Consider the following 20,003-nt stretch of genomic DNA (forward strand, 5'->3'; position numbering starts at 1 on the left):
TCGCCCGTTTTCACCCCTGCCATACCTCATCTGCAACACTTTAGATGCTTTGATCAATGTGCCCAAAGAAGTTTTAAAAATTAGGACCGTATACTGCACAAAATTTACATGGACAAAGTCATCACCATAGACTCTTAATAAGCAGCTGCATGACATGGAAACCCAAGAGATCCTTGGTGCACAGCATCCACAAGCATTAGATCAGCCACTGCAGCCAGGACTAGCTTCAGGTGTGTAGCTCTCATTCCCCAGTTCTATAAATGCCCAATTATTGCTTTCTATTGGAAATGTTTACAATGAAGAACTGCTAGTTGCTTTACCTATCTAGTTCTAGACAACTGTCATTTCTTTACTCACAAAAAGAATGATAGACTGCTAGATAGTATATCAATGGTCTTTTTGGAATGAGTCTCTGTGTTGCTCAAATTCTGGCCACTTGTGCATCCCTAATTTTTTTCGCTTCATCATTGGTGACTGTGCCTTCAGCTGCCTAGGTCCCAAGTTCTGGAATTCCCTCCCTAAGCCTCTCTCTCTTCCTTTAAGATGCTCCTTAAAACCTACCACTTACTGCCCCAATATCTCCTTATCTAGCTTGGGGTCGAGTTTGATAATCTCGCCTGTGAAGCACCTTGGGACATTTTACTATGTTAAAAGGTGCTATATAAGTGCAAGTTGTTACTCTCTGCAATGAACAGTACATACCACTTAATTAAAAAGGCTTTATTAGGTTCAAATGTAAATCATACAATGCTGATCTTTATATTGTCCTATTCATTCCTGATCAAGTCACCAAAATAAGCAGTTATTGTCTTCAGTTTATTATTGAGAAAATTCTGTTCAATTTCTACTCGTCCTCCTGGTCCAGCTAAGGATGCCACCTGCAAAAAATAAATAAGCAATCAAATAAGCAGAGGATAAATGCAACATAAAAGGTTCTCCAAAGTCCCAACATACATAGCACCCAAGTTTCAGGATAAAATTCCCCAGCCTTATTTCAATCTCCCTAGTCTTATCCAATTATTTCAAGGTTTATTTTCAAAGTCCATTTTCCCTCAGTCTGCATCTGGTTCCTACACTTCGAGAAAGGGAGGGAGCCAAGAATAAAGAGTGCTTTCATGAGTGAAAGAGAGTCAAGCTTTCTCAGTAGACTGCACAGCCAGAACTTTATGTATTTCTTTTTCAGTGTCCAACCTATTACCAAGTGAGGGCTTGGCGCGTTATTCTGCAGCTCCAACAAACAAAACTTTCGCTGGAAAAAGCTTCATCTTGATTGGCATTCTCTTGGTCGGTAAACACTTCAGACTAGAAATTCCTGCTCTAGCCTCCTGGGGAAGAGCAGGACTTCTACCCCAACCTTGTTCCAAATCACAGGTCAAGCTGCAACTGAGGCACCAACCTTAGCAGGTGGAGCACAGCGAGAGATTTTGCTATGACCAAAGATTTTTTTTTTTTAATTGTTAGTGACTTGTACAGCAGCCAATCGTTGTTGTAGGGAACAAAAACAGAAAATGCTGGAAATCTCAGTGGGTCAGGCAGCATCTGTGGAGAGAAGCAGAACTGTTTCGGGTCGATGACCCTTCGTCAGAACTAGCGAATGTTCGAAAAGAACAAATTCTTAAGGAGCACTGAAAGGGGGAGGTGAGGGAGGAAAGAACAAAAGGGAAGGTCTGTGATAGGGTGGGAGGCAAGAGAGATTAGAGAGACAAAAGGGATGATGTGCTGACTTGACAGAAAGGAGATGAGTAAAAGTGGAGGGCAGAGAAACCCAAGGCAAAAAACAAAAAGGGCTACTGAATATAAAGGGGCTGCAGGAGGGGTCAAAACTAAAAATCATGGTTTAAAAAGTATTAAAACACTCTACCTAAACGCACGCAGCATTCGAAATAAAGTAAATGAGTTGACGGCACAAATCATTACAAATGGGTATAATTTGGTGGCCATTACAGAAACGTGGTTGCAGGGTGGCCAAGACTGGAAATTAAACATACAGGGGTATCTGACAATTCGGAAAAATAGACAAGAAGTGAAAGGAGGTGGGGTAGCTCTGTTAATAAAGGATGATATCAGGGCAGTTGTGAGAGACGATATTGGCTCTAATGAACAAAATGTTGAATCATTGTGGGTGGAGATTAGAGATAGTAAGGGGAAAAAGTCACTGGTGGGCGTAGTTTATAGGCCCCCAAATAATAACTTCACGGTGGGGCGGGCAATAATCAAGGGAATAATGGCGGCATGTGAAAAAGGAACGGCAGTAATCATGGGGGATTTTAACCTACATATCGATTGGTCAAATCAAATCGCACAGGGTAGCCCGGAGGAGGAATTCATAAATGCATACGGGATTGCTTCTTAGAACAGTATGTTACAGAACCTACACGGGAGCAAGCTATCTTAGATCTGATCCTGTGAAGTGAGACAGGAATAATAAACGATCTCCTAGTAAAAGATCCTCTTGGAATGAGTGATCACAGTATGGTTGAATTTGTAATACAGATTGAGGGTGAGGAAGTAGTGTCTCAAACAAGCGTACTATGCTTAAACAAAGGGGACTACAGTGGGATGAGGACAGAGTTGGCTAAAGGAGACTGGGAACACAGACTAAACGGTGGCACAATTGAGGAACAGTGGAGGACTTTTAAGGAGCTCTTTCATAGTGCTCAACAAAAATATATTCCAGTGAAAAAGAAGGGCGGTAAGAGAAGGGATAACCAGCCGTGGATAACCAAGGAAATAAAGGAAAGCATCAAATTAAAAACCAATGCGTATAAGGTGGCAAAGGTTAGTGGGAAACTAGAGGATTGGGAAAATTTTAAACGACAGCAAAGAATGACTAAGAAAGCAATAAAGAAAGGAAAGATAGATTACGAAAGTAAACTTGCGCAAAACATAAAAACAGATAGTAAAAGCATTTACAGATATATAAAACGGAAAAGAGTGACTAAAGTAAATGTTGGTCCCTTAGAAGATGAGAAGGGGGATTTAATAATGGGAAATGTGGAAATGGCTGAGACCTTAAACAATAATTTTGCTTCGGTCTTCACAGTGGAAGACACAAAATCCATGCCAAAAATTGCTGGTCACAGGAATGTGGGAAGGGAGGACCTTGAGACAATCACTATCACTAGGCGGGTAGGCTGGACAGACTAATGGGACTCAAGGTAGACAAGTCCCCTGGTCCTGATGAAATGCATCCCAGAGTATTAAAAGAGATGGCGGAAGTTATAGCAGATGCATTCGTTATAATCTACCAAAATTCTCTGGACTCTGGGGAGGTACCAGTGGATTGGAAAGCAGCTAATGTAATGCCTCTGTTTAAAAAAGGGGGCAGATAAAAGGCAGGTAACTTTAGGCCGGTTAGTTTAACATCTGTAGTGGGGAAAATGCTTGAAACTATCATTAAGGAAGAAATAGCAGGACATCTAGATAAGAATAGTGCAATCAAGCAGACGCAACATGGATTCATGAAGGGGAAATCATGTTTAACTAATTTACTGGAATTCTTTGAGGATATAACGAGCATGATAGATAGAGGTGTACCAATGGATGTGGTGTATTTAGATTTCCAAAAGGCATTCGATAAAGTGCCGCACAAAAGGTTACTGCAGAAGATAAAGGTATGCGGAGTCAGAGAAAATGTATTAGCATGGATAGAGAATTGGCTGGCTAACAGAAAGCAGAGAGTCGGGATAAATGGGTCCTTTTCAGGTTTAAAATCGGTGGTTAGTGGTGTGCCACAGGGATCGGTGCTAGGACCACAGCTGTTTACAATGACCTGGAAGAGGGGACAGAGTGTAGTGTAACAAAATTTGCAGATGACACAAAGATTAGTGGGAAAGCGGGTTGTGTAGAGGACACAGAGAGGCTGCAAAGAGATTTAAATAGGTTAAGCGAATGGGCTAAGGTTTGGCAGATGGTATACAATGTCAGAAAGTGTGAGGTCATCCATCTTGGGGAAAAAAAAAACAGTAAAAGGGATTATTATCTGAATGGGGAGAAATTACAACATGCTGCGGTGCAGAGGGACCTGGGGGTCCTTGTGCATGAATCCCAAAATGTTAGTTTGCAGGTGCAGCAGGTAATCAGGAAGGTGAATGGAATGTTGGTCTTCATTGTGAGAGGGATGGAGTACAAAAGCAGGGAGGTCCTGCTGCAACTGTATAGGGTATTGGTGAGGCCGCACCTGGAGTACTGCGTGCAGTTTTGGTCACCTTACTTAAGGAAGGATATACTAGCTTTGGAGGGGGTACAGAGACGATTCACTAGGCTGATTCCGGAGGTGAGGGGGTTACCTTATGATGATAGATTCAGCAGACTGGGTCTTTACTTGTTGGAGTTCAGAAGGATGACGGGTGATCTTATAGAAACATTTAAAATAATGAAAGGGATAGACAAGATAGAGGCAGAGAGGTTGTTTCCACTGGTCGGGGAGACTCGAACTAGGGGGCATAGCCTCAAAATACGGGGGAGCCAATTTAAAACCGAGTTGAGAAGGAATTTCTTCTCCCAGAGGGTTATGAATCTGTGGAATTCTCTGCCCAAGGAAGCAGTTGAGGCTAGCTCATTGAATGTATTCAAGTCACAGATAGATAGATTTTTAACCAATAAGGGAATTAAGGATTACGGGGAGCGGGCGGGTAAGTGGAGCTGAGTCCACGGCCAGATCAGCCATGATCTTGTTGAATGGCGGAGCAGGCTCGAGTGGCTAGATGCCTACTCCTGTTCCGAATTCTTATGTTCTTATGAGATGGTAATAGCAGAAGTTAGAAAAATATTAGTTTAGATAGGATGTGAATGGCAAGATAATTATCAGCAGCCATGAGAAACAAAGAGAGAAACATAGAAACATAGAAAATAGGTGCAGGAGTAGGCCATTCAGCCCTTTGAGCCTGCACCACCATTCAATAAGATCATGGCTGATCATTCACCTCAGTACCCCTTTTCTGCTTTCTCTCCATACCCCTTGATCCCTTTAGCCATAAAGGGCCATATCTAACTCCCTCTTGAATATATCTAATGAACTGGCATCAACAACTCTCTGCGGTAGAGAATTCCACAGGTTCACAACTCTCTGGGTGAAGAAGTTTCTCCTCATCTCGGTCCTAAATGGCTTACCCCTTATTCTTAGACTGTGACCCCTGGTTCTGGACTTCCCCAACATCGGGAACATTCTTCCTGCATCTAGCCTGTCCAATCCATCAGAATTTTATATGTTTCTATGAGATCCCCTCTCATCCTTCTAAACTCCAGTGAATACAGGCCAATCGATCCAGTCTGTCCTCATATGTCAGTCCTGCCATTCTGGGAATCAGTCTGGAGAAACTTCGCTGCACTCCCTCAATAGCAAGAACATCCTTCCTCAGATTAGGAGACCAAAACTGAACACAATATTCCAGGCGAGGCCTCACCAAGGCCCTGTACAACTGCAGTAAGACCTCCCTGCTCCTATACTCAAATCCCCTACCTATGAAGGCCAACATGCCATTTGCCTTCTTCACTGCTGACTGTACCTGCATGCCAACTTTCAATGACTGATGAACCATGACACCCATTTCTCGTTGCACCTCCCCTTTTCCTAATCTGCTACATTACATTGGGGGCAACTGAGGTGGGAAATTAAAAAAATGCACAAAAATGCTCCACTTTCCTCCCCCACCCACGCAAATTGTACAACTATTTCACCCCCACAACAGAAGAATTTGAGTGTTTTCCAGTATTTAACTCCATCTATCCCCGTATACAAAAAGGGGGGCAAAAAAAAACACACATCAAGCTCACATATCCATGGATTGCGGAAACTTGCACACCATTACTCCTTCCTTTAATAATGCTTTCTCGTGGATAGGATAAAGGAAGGAGGAAAAAGACCTGTGACTGATTCAGGAAACTCCCTGGGAAATTCCTCTCCATAAGGCAATTAGTAAGTCCCATGAAACCAGTTACGTACGATGGATCACATTTAAAGTGAACTAACCACTTAGATTTATGTTCACCTTTCTTAGGAACTTGTCAAGTTCTTTTTTAAAGGACTTTACAACATCACATGCTCATCATGTTGCAGATTACACTTTGCATATGGATTTTTACAGGCATGGCCTCTTGTCCACCACGCCTACTTTTTCAAATAACCTATTTAACCAGATTACTTCCAATCCTTTCACTATTTTAAAAGCCTCCTCATAACAAAGAGATCTAAGACATAATAATTCTGGCTCCCTTCCTCTGCACCATCTCCAGAGCCTTGATACCCTTCAAGCATAAGGGTCAAAACTGCACAATGCTCCAAGCGCAGATATAATAAAACCGTATATGAATAATGTTCCTTATTTTGTGCTCAACGGTCCCAGCAATACAATCTAAAACCCTATTTGTTTACCCTATAGCTACTTCACACTGTGCATCTTTAACAAGCAGATGTAGATTTTGGATTAATAAAAACAAGAATAGGGCACCCATTCAATTTCTAACATTCACTTAGTTACATAGGGCCCAAGTTTCGGCCTCAGTTGCTCCTGATTTTTTGGAGCAACTGGTGTAGAACGGAATATCTTAGAAATGCAAATTCTCGGCATTTAGTTTGCTCCAGTTCTAGTCAGTTAGAACAGTTTCACTTTGGAACAGAATTTTTTTTCCAAAAAGGGGCGTGTCCGGCCACTTACGCCTGTTTTCAAAGTTTCGGCAGTGAAAACTTACTCCAAACTAACTTACAATGGAGTAAGTGAAGATTTTTGTACGCTGGAAAAAAACCTTGTCTACACTTTAGAAAATCAGGCGTAGATTACAAACCAGGCGTAGGGAATTGGGGGGTGGGTTTAAAGGGAAGTTTATAAACATTAAACACTTGAGTTATACAAATAAAGAGCCATCATCAATAATAAATGATAAAAACATAAATAAATCAAGCAATAAATCAATCAAAAAAAATTAATAAGAAATAATTAAAAAATAAATAAATAAAAAAATTTCTACTTACCGACTGCAGTACCGGTAGCCCTCCAACAGCGTGCTGGGATGCCCCCCCAGTGTGTCTCGGTCAGTGTCTCTATCTCTCTGTCTGTCAGTGTCTGCGTTTCTGACAGCGAGGGGAGGGGGAGGAGGGGGGGGTAGAGGGAGAGAGGGGGGGGAAAGGAGAAGGGGGGGAAAGGAGAAGGGGGGGGAAAGGGGAAGGGGGGGAAAGGGGAAGGGGGGGAAAGGAGAAGGGGGGGAAAGGAGAAGGGGGGGAAAGGAGAAGGGGGGAAAGGAGAAGGGGGAAAGGAGAAGGGGGGGGAAGGAGAAGGGGGGGGAAGGAGAAGGGGTGGGGGGTAGGAGAAGGGGCCGGGCCTGGCCGGTCCCCAGCACCAGATTTACAGGTAGGTGGTGTTGGGTCGGGTCCGGGGTCCGGGGGGTGGGGGGGGAGGGAATTGGTTCGGATAGGGAGGGGGGGAGGGAGCACGGGTTGGTTTGTGTCGGGGGTGGGAGGTCAGGTTGGGGCGGGGAGGTCGGGTCGGGAGGGAGGGAGAGGGAGGTCAGGTCGGGTGGGGTGGGGGAGCGCGGGTCGGGCCCAGTCCGGGGGGGGCAGGGAGCAGGAGTCGAGTCGGAAGGAAGGCAGGAGCTGGGCGTGGGAGGAGCCTTATGCACGCAGCCCCAGTGAGGCCATTCGGCCAGGGCTAGGGGCTGCGTGCTTCGGGCCCCTCCCACACAGTTTTGGGTGCCTGGAGCTACTGCACATGCGCGCCCACTGTAGTGTATAGTCATAGACTCTCAGCAATTTACAGCGCAGCAGGAGACCATTTGACCCATCAGGTCTGCGCCGGTCAAAAAAAGAGCTATTTAGCTTAATCCCACTTTCCAGCTCTTGGTCCGTAGCCTTGCAGGTTAAGGCACTTCAAGTGGATATCCAAGTACTTTTTAAAATGTGATGAGGGTTTCTGCCTCCACCACCCTTTCAGGCAGTGAGTTCCAGTGCCTAAAAGGGTGGTAGAGGCAGAAACCCTCATCACAATTTAAAAAGTACTTGAGTATGCACTTGAAATGTCATAACCTGCAAGGCTACAGACCAGGAGCTAGAAAGTGGGATTAGGCTGGATAGTTCTTTTTTGACTGGCGCAGTCACGTCACGAATGGCGTCTCCCCACCCATCCCAGATCGCCCCCTCCAACCAGGTACATTATTTAGACTCATTTTCCTGTGTGCACTGGCCTTTATTTTTTTTTTTAAAAAAGAGATACAATTTCAGTAAAACAGCACAATAACATGTGGGAGATACATACAGGCATAGTGGAAACATTTAGGAGAGTCGACAAACTTATAAAAGAAAGTGTAAAAGAATCAGACAGAGTAAAAGATGAGTGTGTCTGAGAATGAATTAGAAAATATGGAAGATAGTTATAGGAAGACAGAAACATAGAAATTTACATCACAGAAGGAGGCCATTTCAGCCCATCGTGCCGGCCAACAAAGAGCTGCATGGCCCTCGGTCAGCAGCCCTGAAAGTTACATATAAACCTATGAACAACGAAGGAAAGGTAAAGAGCACCCAGTCCAACTGTGACACCCCTTACAGTAAAACATTCTACACTCCACCCCAACCGGAGCCATGTAATCTCCTGGGAGAGGCAAAAACCCAGGCCAATTTAGGGGGAAAAAAACCTAGGAAAATTCCTCTTCGACCCATCCAAGCAATCGAAACTAGTCCAGGAGATCACCCTGGCCATATTCGATTCCCTGCAGTACTTACCGTTATATCTGCGCCGACCAACACGAGTTTATCCAGTCTAATCCCAATTACCAGCTCTCGGTCCGTAACCCACTTTAAGTGCCCATCCAACCATCTCTTAAAAGTGGTGAGGGTTTCTGCACCCACTACTCTACCGGGCAGTGAGTTCCAGATCCCCACAACCCTCTGCGTAAAGAAGGCCCCCCTCAAATCTTCCACCAACCACCTTAAAACTATGCCCCCTCGTAATAGACGCCACCACCAATGGAAATAGGCCCTTACTATCCACTATGTCCAGGCCCCTCAATATTTTGTACACCTCAACGCGGTGTCCTCTCAACCTCATTTGTTCCAATGAGAACAAACCCTGTCTATCCAATCTGTCCTCATAACTAAAATTCTCCATTCCAGGCAGTATCCTAGTAAATCTCCTCTGCACCCTCTCGAGTGCAATCACATCCTTCCTATAATACAGCGACCAGAACTGCACGCAGTACTCCAGCTGTGGCCTAACCAAAGTATTATACAATGCAAGCATAGAAACATAGAAAATAGGTGCAGGAGTAGGCCGTTCGGCCCTTCGAGCCTGCACTACCATTCAATAAGATCATGGCTGATCATTCCCTCAGTACCCCTTTCCTGCTTTCTCTCTATACCCCTTGAACCCTTTAGCCGGAAGGGCCATATCTAACTCCCTCTTGAATATATCCAATGAACTGGCATTAACAACTCTCTGCGGCAGGGAATTCCACAGGTTAACAACTCTGAGTGAAGAAGTGTCTCCTCATCTCAGTCCTAAATGGCCTACCCCTTATCCTAAGACTGTGTCCCCTGGTTCTGGACTTCCCCAACATCGGGAACATTCTTCCCGCATCTAACCTGTCCCGTCCCATCAGAATCTTGTATGTTTCTATGAGATCCCCTCTCATCATTCTAAACTCCAGTGTATAAAGGCCCAGTTGATCCAGCCTCTCCTCATATGTCAAACCAGCCATCCCAGGAATCAGTCTGGTGAACCTTCACTGCACTCCCTCAATAGCAAGAACATCCATCCTCAGATTAGGAGACCAAAACTGAACACAATATTCCAGGTGAGGCCTTACCGAGGCCTTGTACAACTGCAGGAAGAGCTCCCTGCTCCTATACTCAAATCCCCTAGCTATGAAGGCCAACATACCATTTGCCTTCTTCACCGCCTGCTGTACCTGCATGCCAACTTTCAATGACTGATGAACCATGACACCCAGGTCTCGCTGCACCTCCGCTTTGCCTAATCTGCCGCCATTCAGATAATATTCTGGCTTCATGTTTTTGCCCCCAAAGTGGATAACCTCACATTTATCCACATTATACTGCATCTGCCATGCATTTGCCCACTCACCTAACCTGTCCAAGTCACCCTACAGCCTCTTAGCGTCCTCCTCACAGCTCATACCGCCACCCAGTTTAGTGTCATCTGCAAATTAGGAGATACTACACTCAATTCCTTCATCCAAATCATTAATGTATATAGTAAAGAGCTGGGGTCCCAGCACTGAGCCCTGCGGCACTCCACTTGTCACTGCCTGCCATTCTGAAAAAGACCCGTTTATCCCAACTCTCTGCTTCCTGTCTGCCAACCAGTTGTCTATCCACATAAGTACATTACCCACAATACCATGTGCTTTGATTTTGCACACCAATCTCTTGTGTGGGACCTTGTCAAAAGCTTTTTGAAAGTACAAATACACCAAATCCACTGGTTCTCCCTTGTCCACTCTACGAGTTACATCCTCAAAACCTCCCTGCTCTTATAATCTATGCCTCGGCCAATAAAGGCAAGCATTCCATATGCCTTCTTAACCACCTTATCCACCTGGCCTGCTACTTTCAGGGATCTGTGGACAAGCACTCCAAGGTCCCTTTATTATCTACACTATTAAGTGGCCTACTGCTTAATGTATATACTCTTTCCTTATTAGCCCTCCAAAGTGCATCACCTCACACTTCTCTGAATTAAATTCCATTTGCCACTGCTCTGCCCACCTAACCAGTAGATTGATATCCTCCTGCAGCCCATGACTTTCCTCTTCATAACCACAGTCAATTTTAGTGTCGTCTGCAAACTTCTTAATCATACTCCCTATATTCAAATCTAAATCGTTGATATATACCACAAAAAGCAAGGGACCCAGTACTGAGCCCTGTGGAACCCCACTGGAAACATCCTTCCAGTCATAAAAACATCAACCATTACCCTTTGCTTCCTACCTCTAAGCCAAGCTTGGATCCAACTTGCCACTTTGCCCTGGATCCCACGGGTTTTAACGTTCGTGACCAGTCTACCATGCGGAATCTTATCAAAAGCTTTGCTAAAGTCCATATACACTACATCATACGCACTACCCCCATCGACTCTCTTGGCTACCTCCTCAAAAAATGCAATCAGGTTAGTCAAACACGATCTTCCCTTAACAAATCCACGCTGACTGTCCCTAATTAAGCCTTGCCTTTCCAAATGTAGATTTATCCTGTCTTTCAGGATTTTTTCCAATAATTTTCCTATCACTGAGGTTAGGCTGACAGGCCTGTAATTACTCGGCCTACCCCTTTTCTCCCTTCTTAAACAAGGGTACTACATTAGCAGTCCTCCAATCCTCCGGCACCATGTCCAAATCCAAAGAGGACTGGGAAATGATGGTCAAGGCCTCTGCTATTTCCTCTTTTACTTTGCTCAACAGCCTGGGATGCTTTTCATCTGGGCCTGGGGACTTATCTACTTTCAAAGCTGCTAAACCCCTTAATACTTCCTCTCTCACTGTATTTATTTCATCCAGAATATCACACTCCTCCTCGATAGTAGTATCTGCATTGCCCCTTTCCTTTGTGAAAACAGATGCAAAGTATTCATTAAGAACCCTATCAATATCTTCTGCCTCCACACAAAGATTACCCTCATGGTCTCTAATGGGCCCTACCCTTTCTTCAGTTACCCTCTTACTCTTAATATATTTATAAAACATCTTAGGGTTTTCCTTAATTTTACTAGCGAAGAATTTTTTGTGCTCTCTCTTAGCATTCCTAATGTCCTTTTTAATTTTGCCTTTTAACTTTCTATATTCCTCTAAAGATTCTATAGTATTTAGCCGTTGGTATAGGACATAAGCATCTCTTTTTTTCTTTATCCTCCCCTGCAAGTCCCTAGACATCCAGGGGGCTCTAGAATTATTATTCCCACCCTTTTTCTTTAAGGGCACATGTTTGGCCCGAGTCTTCCGGATCTCCTCCTTAAATGCCTCCCACTATTCCGACACTGATTTATCCACAAGTAGCTGTTTCCAGTCCACTGTGGCCAAATCGCTCCTTAACTTAGCAAAATTAGCTTTACCCCAATTCGGAACTTTTATTCCAGGCCTATCCTTGTCCTTATCCATAACCAACTTTAATCTAACTGAATTATGGTCACTGGCACCCAAGTGCTCTCCCACTAATACCTCTTCAACCTGCCCAGCTTCATTTCCAAAACTAAATCCAAAACCGCCCCCTCTAGTGTTGGACTTGCTATATACTGACTAAAAAAGTTCTCTTGAACGCATTTCAAGAATTCCGCACCCTCTATACGCTACACACTATATCTGTCCCAAAGCATTTTTTTTGGTGTACTTGAAGAGTTACACCCCAAAAAATATTCTAAGTTTCCCGTTGGATTTCTTCATTTTGGCGTGGTCTAACCCGGCCTTTGTTTTTGGGGGTGGAGCCTTGATCTGAGCCAAAAAGATTGGGCTGCCATGGTAATGGTAACCAGGGACACGATGCGAGCTGAGGCTGCAAAGTGAAGCATGCAGCCAGCTCCCAATACATTAAAAGAATTGGAAAACACATAGCAGCAATGCACCCCCCCACCGCCCTATGTGTGAACCGGGGACCGAGAATGGGAGTGGACAGCCTTTGGGCGGGGTTAGAGGCAAGTTGCTGCTATGTGTTTTTCAATTCTTTTAGTGTGTCCGGGCATCTGCTGTGCCGATTTACTTAACTCTCCAGAAGGTTTTTCAGCAGAGGCCACATTCACTGGCCTAAGCATAACTGGAGTAACTCCCAACTGGCCAAACTTCCCTAAATTGTCAGAATTGGCACAGGTGGCTGGTTATACCCACTTTGGCTGAAAAAAAAAACTGGCCGAAAAAAAAAATGTATGTAACTGAGTTACACTGTTGCAAATTGATTGGGGAAACTAGGTTTTTCAACTTACGCCAAAAAGAACAGCCTACTCCAAAAAAACGGAGAAAATTGAGCCCATTATTTGGATGGTTAAAATCTCCTACTATTCTATCCTATGGTTTTTGGACTTCACAACAATTTGCCTACATATTTGCTCCTCTATCTTCCTCCCACTGTTTGGGGGTCTATAATCCAAGCCCAGCAGTGTGATAACCCCTTTTTTATTTTTCAATTCGACCCATATGGCCTCATTTGATGATCTCTCTAACATATCATCCCTCTTCACCGCTGTAGTAGTTTCTTTAATCAGTACCGCAACATCCCCTCCCCCACTTTTTACCTCCCTCTCTGTCTTGTCTAAAAATCCTGTAACCAGGAATATTGATCTGCCAAACCTGCCCCTCTTTCAGCCAGGTTTCTGTAATGGCTATAATGTCATACTCCCAGGTATCTACCTGTGCTCTTAGCTCATCCGCCTTATTCGCTATACTCCTTGCATTAAAGTATATACCACTTAGCACAGGAGGACCTCCTTGATTACTACTTACTAACCCTTGTTTCCTCAGTCTTACAGATTCGCTTTCTAAATTCTTGCTATCCACTTTCTGCTTTACTTCCATCCCTATTGAATTTGTTCAGGTTTCCATCCCCCTGCCAAGCTAGTTTAAACTCTCCCCAACAGCACTCGCAAAACTCCCCACGAGGATATTGGTCCCGGCGCTGTTGAGGTGCAACCCGTCCGGTTTGTACAGGTCCCATCTCCCCAAGAAGCGGTCCCAATGCCTCAAGAATTTAAAGTCCTCCCTCCTACACCAACTCTCCAGCCATGTGTTCATCCTCTCTATCCTTGTACTCATTAGCACGTGGCACCGATAGTAACCTGGAGATTACTACCTTTGAGGTCCTATTCTTTAATTTTCTTCCTTTATCTTTATTTTTCACAGCGAGCAACACCTCAGGAATTAGATTAGACTGTGAAATGACTGGACAAGAGAGAGAGATACTCCAAGAGCTTGTCAGCAGTAGCCAACTGGGAATAGTTGTGACAGAGAATAAAATTTGTGCCCGAGGACAGAGAATGAAAGTGTGTGCCAGCTGGAAAGTTTCACGAAGGAGAACCTGTACAGGATCATGGAAAGTGAGTACTGAGCTCCAAGAGAAATTGGATCATTTGTTTGGTTTTTGTTAACTGCCACCACTGACACAAGCTTGCTGAAACCACTGAGCAAAGTAATACACTTCATCGGAAGAGATTTTTGATCTGCCGAGATCAGTCTTTATAGTCAACAGTTTTGATAGCATGTGTGTTTTTGTGAGGTGCGCATGGAGGGGGGGGGGGGGGGGGAGCGGGAGGTGTGCGTGGAGCGGCTTGAAGTGCACACTGGGAGGGGGGGGGGGGGGCGGGGTGCATATATGTGATGTGCCTGTCTGAGCTGTGTGGCAGAAATGAGTGAGGTGTTTATGTGAGGGGGACGTGAGAAGTGCAAGGTGGGGGGAAATGTAGATGCGTATGTTTGTCTTTGGGTGGCTGTGGGTGTGGGTGGACATGCATATGGGGGCTTGGGTATGTGAGTTAGTATGCGGGAATGTATGCATGAGGATAATGATATACAAGGAGAAAAACAGGAAGACAACACTGGGTGGTTGCAGCAGCAACACACAACAGTACACCAGCTAACCATACAATCAGTAATCCAGCAATTAAAATAAGTGGAAGTGTTTTATACTGCTCATTTCTAGATTCACAAGCAAACAGAAGTGAATGATTTAAAAAAGAAACCAAAAATACCTGAATGTAACTTCAAATAAGTACCATTTATTTAGCCTAATAAAATAACTGACTAGATTTACTAACTGTCCTTTGGAAAAAAAAAGTTAAAATAGAGGAAGGCAAGCGGTGAAACAACTAAATTAATCTTCTACGTCTGTTCAATAAATGAACAAGAACAAATGTGCACAGTAAATATCTGTTTTTATAACCATCATGTCCCCACCCGAGAATTACATGAAAGGGTTAATTTCTATATTTACCAAAGACAGACTCCCTCGTTCCATACTGTACAAAAACAAACAATAACAAAACATTTACATGACCTTTAAATACTACATATTTCACTCGAAAAAACATCCAGTGGAATTATTAATGTAACCGGCTGCTTCATTAAAGAAACTCATTAAATTAACATTGAGCAATCGGAGGCTTTCTATGAAGAGATAGTTCGGAACAGATTAGGCATACTCCCAAGAGGGAGAAAGAAAGGACATCAAAGCTTAGAGTTCCCTGGATGACTAAAGATAAAGAGATTAAAATGAAACAGAAAAAGGAGGCTTATGATAAATGCCGGGTTCATAATTCAGTAGCGAACCAAGCTGTATACAAAGTACGAGGGGAAATTCAAAAAGGAAATAAGAGGGGCAAAGACAGTGTATGAGAATAGATTAGCGGGTAACATGAAAGGGAACCCAAAAGTCTTTCGTAAACATATAAATAGTAAGGGTAGTCAAAAGACAGGTGGGGTTGATTAGGGACCAAAAAGGAAATTTTCTTGCGGAGTACTTTGCATGTGACTTCACAAAAGAGGATGCTGTCAATGTCACAGTAAAGAAGGAGGTAGTAGAGACATTGGACAATATAAAAATATATAAAGAGGAGGTACTTAAAAGGTTGCCAGCGCTCAGAGGCTCTGGCAAAATCTTCCAATCTTTCTTTGATATGGGAGTGGTGCCAGAAGACCGGAGGGTTGCAAACGTTACACCACTGTTCAAAAATGGGGAGAGAAATAAACCCAGCAACGTTGGAGGTGGGGAAACTTTTAGAAACATTAGTCCGAGACAAATTAGTCAATTGGCACCTGGAAAAACATGGCTAATAAATGAAAGTCAGCACGGATTTGTTACAGGAAAATTGTGCTTGATTAACTTGATTGAGTTCTTTGATTAAGTAATGGAGAGGATTGATGAGGGTAGCATGGTTGATGTTGTGCATATAGTCTTTCAAAAAGCGATTGATAAAGTATCGCATAATAGATTTGTTAGCAAAGTTGAAGCCCATGGGTTTAAAGGGGCATTGGCTGCGGGGATACAAAATTGGCTTAGGGACAGAAAGCAGAGTAGTGGTGAACGGTTGTTTTTCAGACTGGAGGGAAGTATACAGTGGCTTCCCCAATGGTTGATGTTGGGACCACTGCTCGTTTTGATATATATTAATGACCTGGACTTGGGTATACATGGCATAATTTCAAAGTTTGCAGATGACATGAAATTCGTAAATGTAGTAAACATTGGGGAGGATAGTAACAGACTTCAGGAAGACACAGATGAAATGAGCACACACGGCCGATGTAATTTAATTTTGGGATGAGACATTAAACCAATGCCTTGTCTGCCCTCTCAGGTGGATGTAAAAGATCCCATGGTACTATTTCAAAGAAGAGCAGGGGAGTCATCCCCTGGTATCCTGGCCAATATTTGTCTCTCAATCAACATCACTAAAACAGATTATCTGGTCATTATCACACTGCTGTTTGTGGGTGCTTGCTGTGTGCAAATTGGTTGCCGCGTATGCTACATCAGTGACTACACTTCAAAAAGTAGGCTGTGATGCACTTTGGGATGTCCGGTGGTCGTGAAATGTGCTATATAAATGCAGATCTTTCTTTCTTTCATGTAGAGAACCGTAAAGTATTACATTTTGGTAGGAAGGATGAGGGGAGGCAATATAAACTTGAAAAGGGGTGCAGGAACAGAGACACCTGCAGGTGTATGTATGTACACAAGTCTTTGAAAGTGGCAGGACAAGTTGAGAAGGCTGTTAAAAAGGCAAATGGGATCCTTGGTTTTATAAATAGAGGCATAGAGTACAAAAGCAAGGAAGTTTTGCTAAACCTTTATAAAACACTGGTTAGGCCTCAGCTGGAGTATTGTAGTCAATTCTGGACAGCACACTTCAAGAAGGATGTCAAGGCCTTTGAGTGGGTGCAGAGGAGATTTACTAGAATGGTACCAGGGACGAGGGATTTCAGTTACATGGGGAAACTAGAGAAACAGGCTTTGTTCTCCTTAGAGCAGAGAAGGTTAAGGGGAGATTTGATTAGCGGTATTCAAAATCATGAAGGGGTTTGATAAAGTAAGGAGAAACTGTTTCCAGTGGCAGATGGGTCGGCAACAAGGGGACACAAATTTACGATAATTGGCAAAAGAACTACAAACAACATGAGGGAAAAAAAATGCAGTGAGTTGCTGTGATCTGGAATCCATTGCCTGAAAGGGTGGTGGAAGCAGATTCAATAAAAACTTTCAAAAGGGAACTGGATAAATACTTGAAGGGGAACAATTTGCAGGGCTATGGAGAAAGAGCAGGGGAGTGGGACTAATTGGCTAGCTCTTTCAAAGAGCCGGCACAGGCATGATGGGCTGAATGGACTACCTCTGTGCTGTTTAATTCTATGGGCCCAATTTTCCCCAACCCCTTTTTTCGGCACACTTACCTTAAATGCGCCAACTTTGCGCGCTGGAAACGACGCCGAAAAAAAGTGGCCCCATCCTGCCCGCTCTGCCGAGCCTCCAGTGTCCTAGCGTGGCGTAGTGAAGTGGAGGGCGGAGTAATAGGCCAGCGCAGAAAACACTGCTGGCAGCTGTGCGCATGCGCAGTGAAGTCTGCACGCATGCTCCTCGCCCTCCCAGCGTGTCCTGCGGGTTGTGAGCAGGACCCGGTGCTCGAAGCCCCTATCCCTGGCCGAAGGGACGCCCCGATGTTCGCTGCACCCTATCCCCGGCCGAATGGTTTCCGGCACCGGCCGGCCGGCTGAGTTCCTGGGCGGAGGTAGGACTTCAGTTTTATTTTTTATTTAATGATGGTTGTGCTTGAGAGTTTTGATTGTGGGGGGGGGGGGGGGAGGAGGAGTGTTTTTTTGGGGGTGTGTGGAGGGGGGGGGGGGATGGGGAGAAAGAGTGTTTTGATGGGGGATGGGGGGGGATCTTTTTTAAAAAAAAACTTGATTCTGGCATAAAGGTAGGACTTCTATTTTTTATTTGGTGCAGGTTCTCTCAGCTTGTATTTTTTATTTGTTACTGAATGCTTATTTTTGTGCTTTGTTTAATGCTTTGTAAGTCTTGGTGCTTTAAATGTACTAACCTGCGTCGAATTCTTAACCACCCGCAATGGTTTTCAGAGCTGGCCACATACGTTGACCTAAGTCAATTTGGAGTAAGTTTTAGCTGGCCAATGTGGCATAAATGGCCAAAACTGGCGTAGGTGTCTGGGAATGCCCCCTTTTGAAAAAAAAACTGAACTAAAAAAAATCGTACCTAACTGACTTAAACTGGAGCAAATTTTGGGGGGAAAATGGCATTTTTTTAAACTTATGCCAGAAAAAACAACTTACCCCCAAAAAATTGATGCAAGTCATGGCCAAAATTGGGCCCATAGATTCTAACACTGGCCTATTTGGAAGGTGTGTGGTTTGTGCCAGAACACTTAAAAAATAAAACAAATTGCAGATATTGTCCCAAACCTGGGATTCTTGACTTTTGGCAACATCCAGATCAGGTGTCTGGGAATACCATGAACCGTCAGTGATTCAAGGATGCACCATGTTTTCTGCATTGTTCACAAATGTCTGTAGTTATTACTGAGCAAGCAGGATGCAGCTGTATAAGCCATTCAAAAGGTAATACTTGGCTTCAAACAAAAATTACTGTGATCTAAATCCTACTTGATAAGTTCATTAGCTTGTACTCTGCTGAACAAACAGTAACAGCAGAGCAGTTTCAAACTATAAGCACAAAGTGATTGTTTACTAAAAAAGTTTATCATTAATTTGCTCCCAAGTCTGTGACTGTAATTCAATTCGATGTTTCATAAATATAAAACGAGCAAGTGGATAACTAAAGAACGATTAAAAGACCAAAAATGAAGCTTGTGTGTGGCGGTGGAAGATGTCAGTATGGTTCTTCAGGAGGAGGAGTGTGAAATATTAAATGAGATAAACACAATGACAGGGGAAATATTGGGCCCAAGTTTCCACATGATTTGCGCCTGATTTTTTAGGAGCAACTGGTGGAGAACGGACTATCTTAGAAATCGCAATTCTCCACATTTTTTTTTCTGCAGTTCTAGTCAGGTAGAACAGTTCTACTTTAGAACAGAATTTTTTCTTCAAAAGGGGGCGTGTCCGGCCACTGACGCCTGATTTGAAAGTTTCCACTGTGAAAACGTACTCCAAACTAAAGTAGAATGGAGCAAGTGAAGATTTTTGTAGAACTGAAAAAACCTGTTCTACACATTAAAAAATCAGGCGCAGGTTACAAATTAGGCGCCCAGAACGAGGTGGGGGGGGGGGGGGGGGGGGAGGGAAGTCATTAAATTCTACAATAAATCCTTATTTATACTTCTACAAATATTATACAAATAAATCCAACCTGAATAAACATTTATAAGCAAAGAAAAGATTAAATAAACCATCTTCCTACCTGTGTGAAAGTGCTTCAGGCACGGAGAATTCTGCAGCCGTTCGTTCCCGCGGAGGGGAGGGGGGGAAATTAAACAGCCGCTTCGTTCCCGTGGAGGGGGGGGGAATTAAACAGCCGTTTCGTTCCCGTGGAGGGAGGGGGGAAGAAGACAGTGAGAAGGCTGCAAGCGCTAATGTGCTTTTATTAAAAAAATGTTCAAAAATTAAACAGCTACAAAGAACTACAAAAATGGCCGAGTGCCAATGTTTTTTTCACACTGAGCATGCGCGAACGCTCCAACGCGCACGCGCGTTGCCGGCAGGAAAAAATAATAATTTAAATAGTACCCGCCCCCTCCCACTTACAAAATCGGCGCAAGTGTAGGCTCCGCCCCCCCTGGGCGCCGCGCCAGGCAGACAAGGAGCTGCAGAACGCTCCAGAATTGCGAGTTTTTTTTTTAGGCGCCGTTTTAGGCGTGAAAAACGGGCGCCCAGCTCGGAGGGGCGCCCGTTTTTTATCGTGTGGAAACTTGGGCCCAATAAGTGGTTTAGCATCTTTGAAAGTAGATAAATCACCAGACCCGGATAAAACTTTTCCTAGGCTGTTAAAAGAAGCAAGGGAGGAAATAGCGGCGGCTCTGACCATCCTTTTTCAATCTTCTCTG

At 43.9% G+C, this 20,003-nt stretch overlaps 1 protein-coding gene across 2 annotated transcripts in view; it reads right to left on the minus strand.

The window, feature by feature from the left end:
* Positions 1 to 705: 705 nt before the first annotated feature.
* tgs1 (trimethylguanosine synthase 1) overlaps positions 706 to 20,003 on the minus strand; it is an 88,897-nt gene continuing 69,599 nt past the window's right edge. For both annotated transcript variants that reach the window (XM_070892218.1, XM_070892208.1), the window contains one exon: positions 706 to 878. Coding sequence is in view for 1 of the 2 variants with exons in the window: in XM_070892208.1 (XP_070748309.1) it covers positions 768 to 878 (111 nt within the window). In the remaining variant the exon portion in view is untranslated. The remainder of the gene's footprint in view (positions 879 to 20,003) is intronic.

This window comes from Pristiophorus japonicus, chromosome 1, assembly GCF_044704955.1.
Source record: "Pristiophorus japonicus isolate sPriJap1 chromosome 1, sPriJap1.hap1, whole genome shotgun sequence".
Lineage (NCBI taxonomy): Eukaryota > Metazoa > Chordata > Chondrichthyes > Pristiophoridae > Pristiophorus > Pristiophorus japonicus.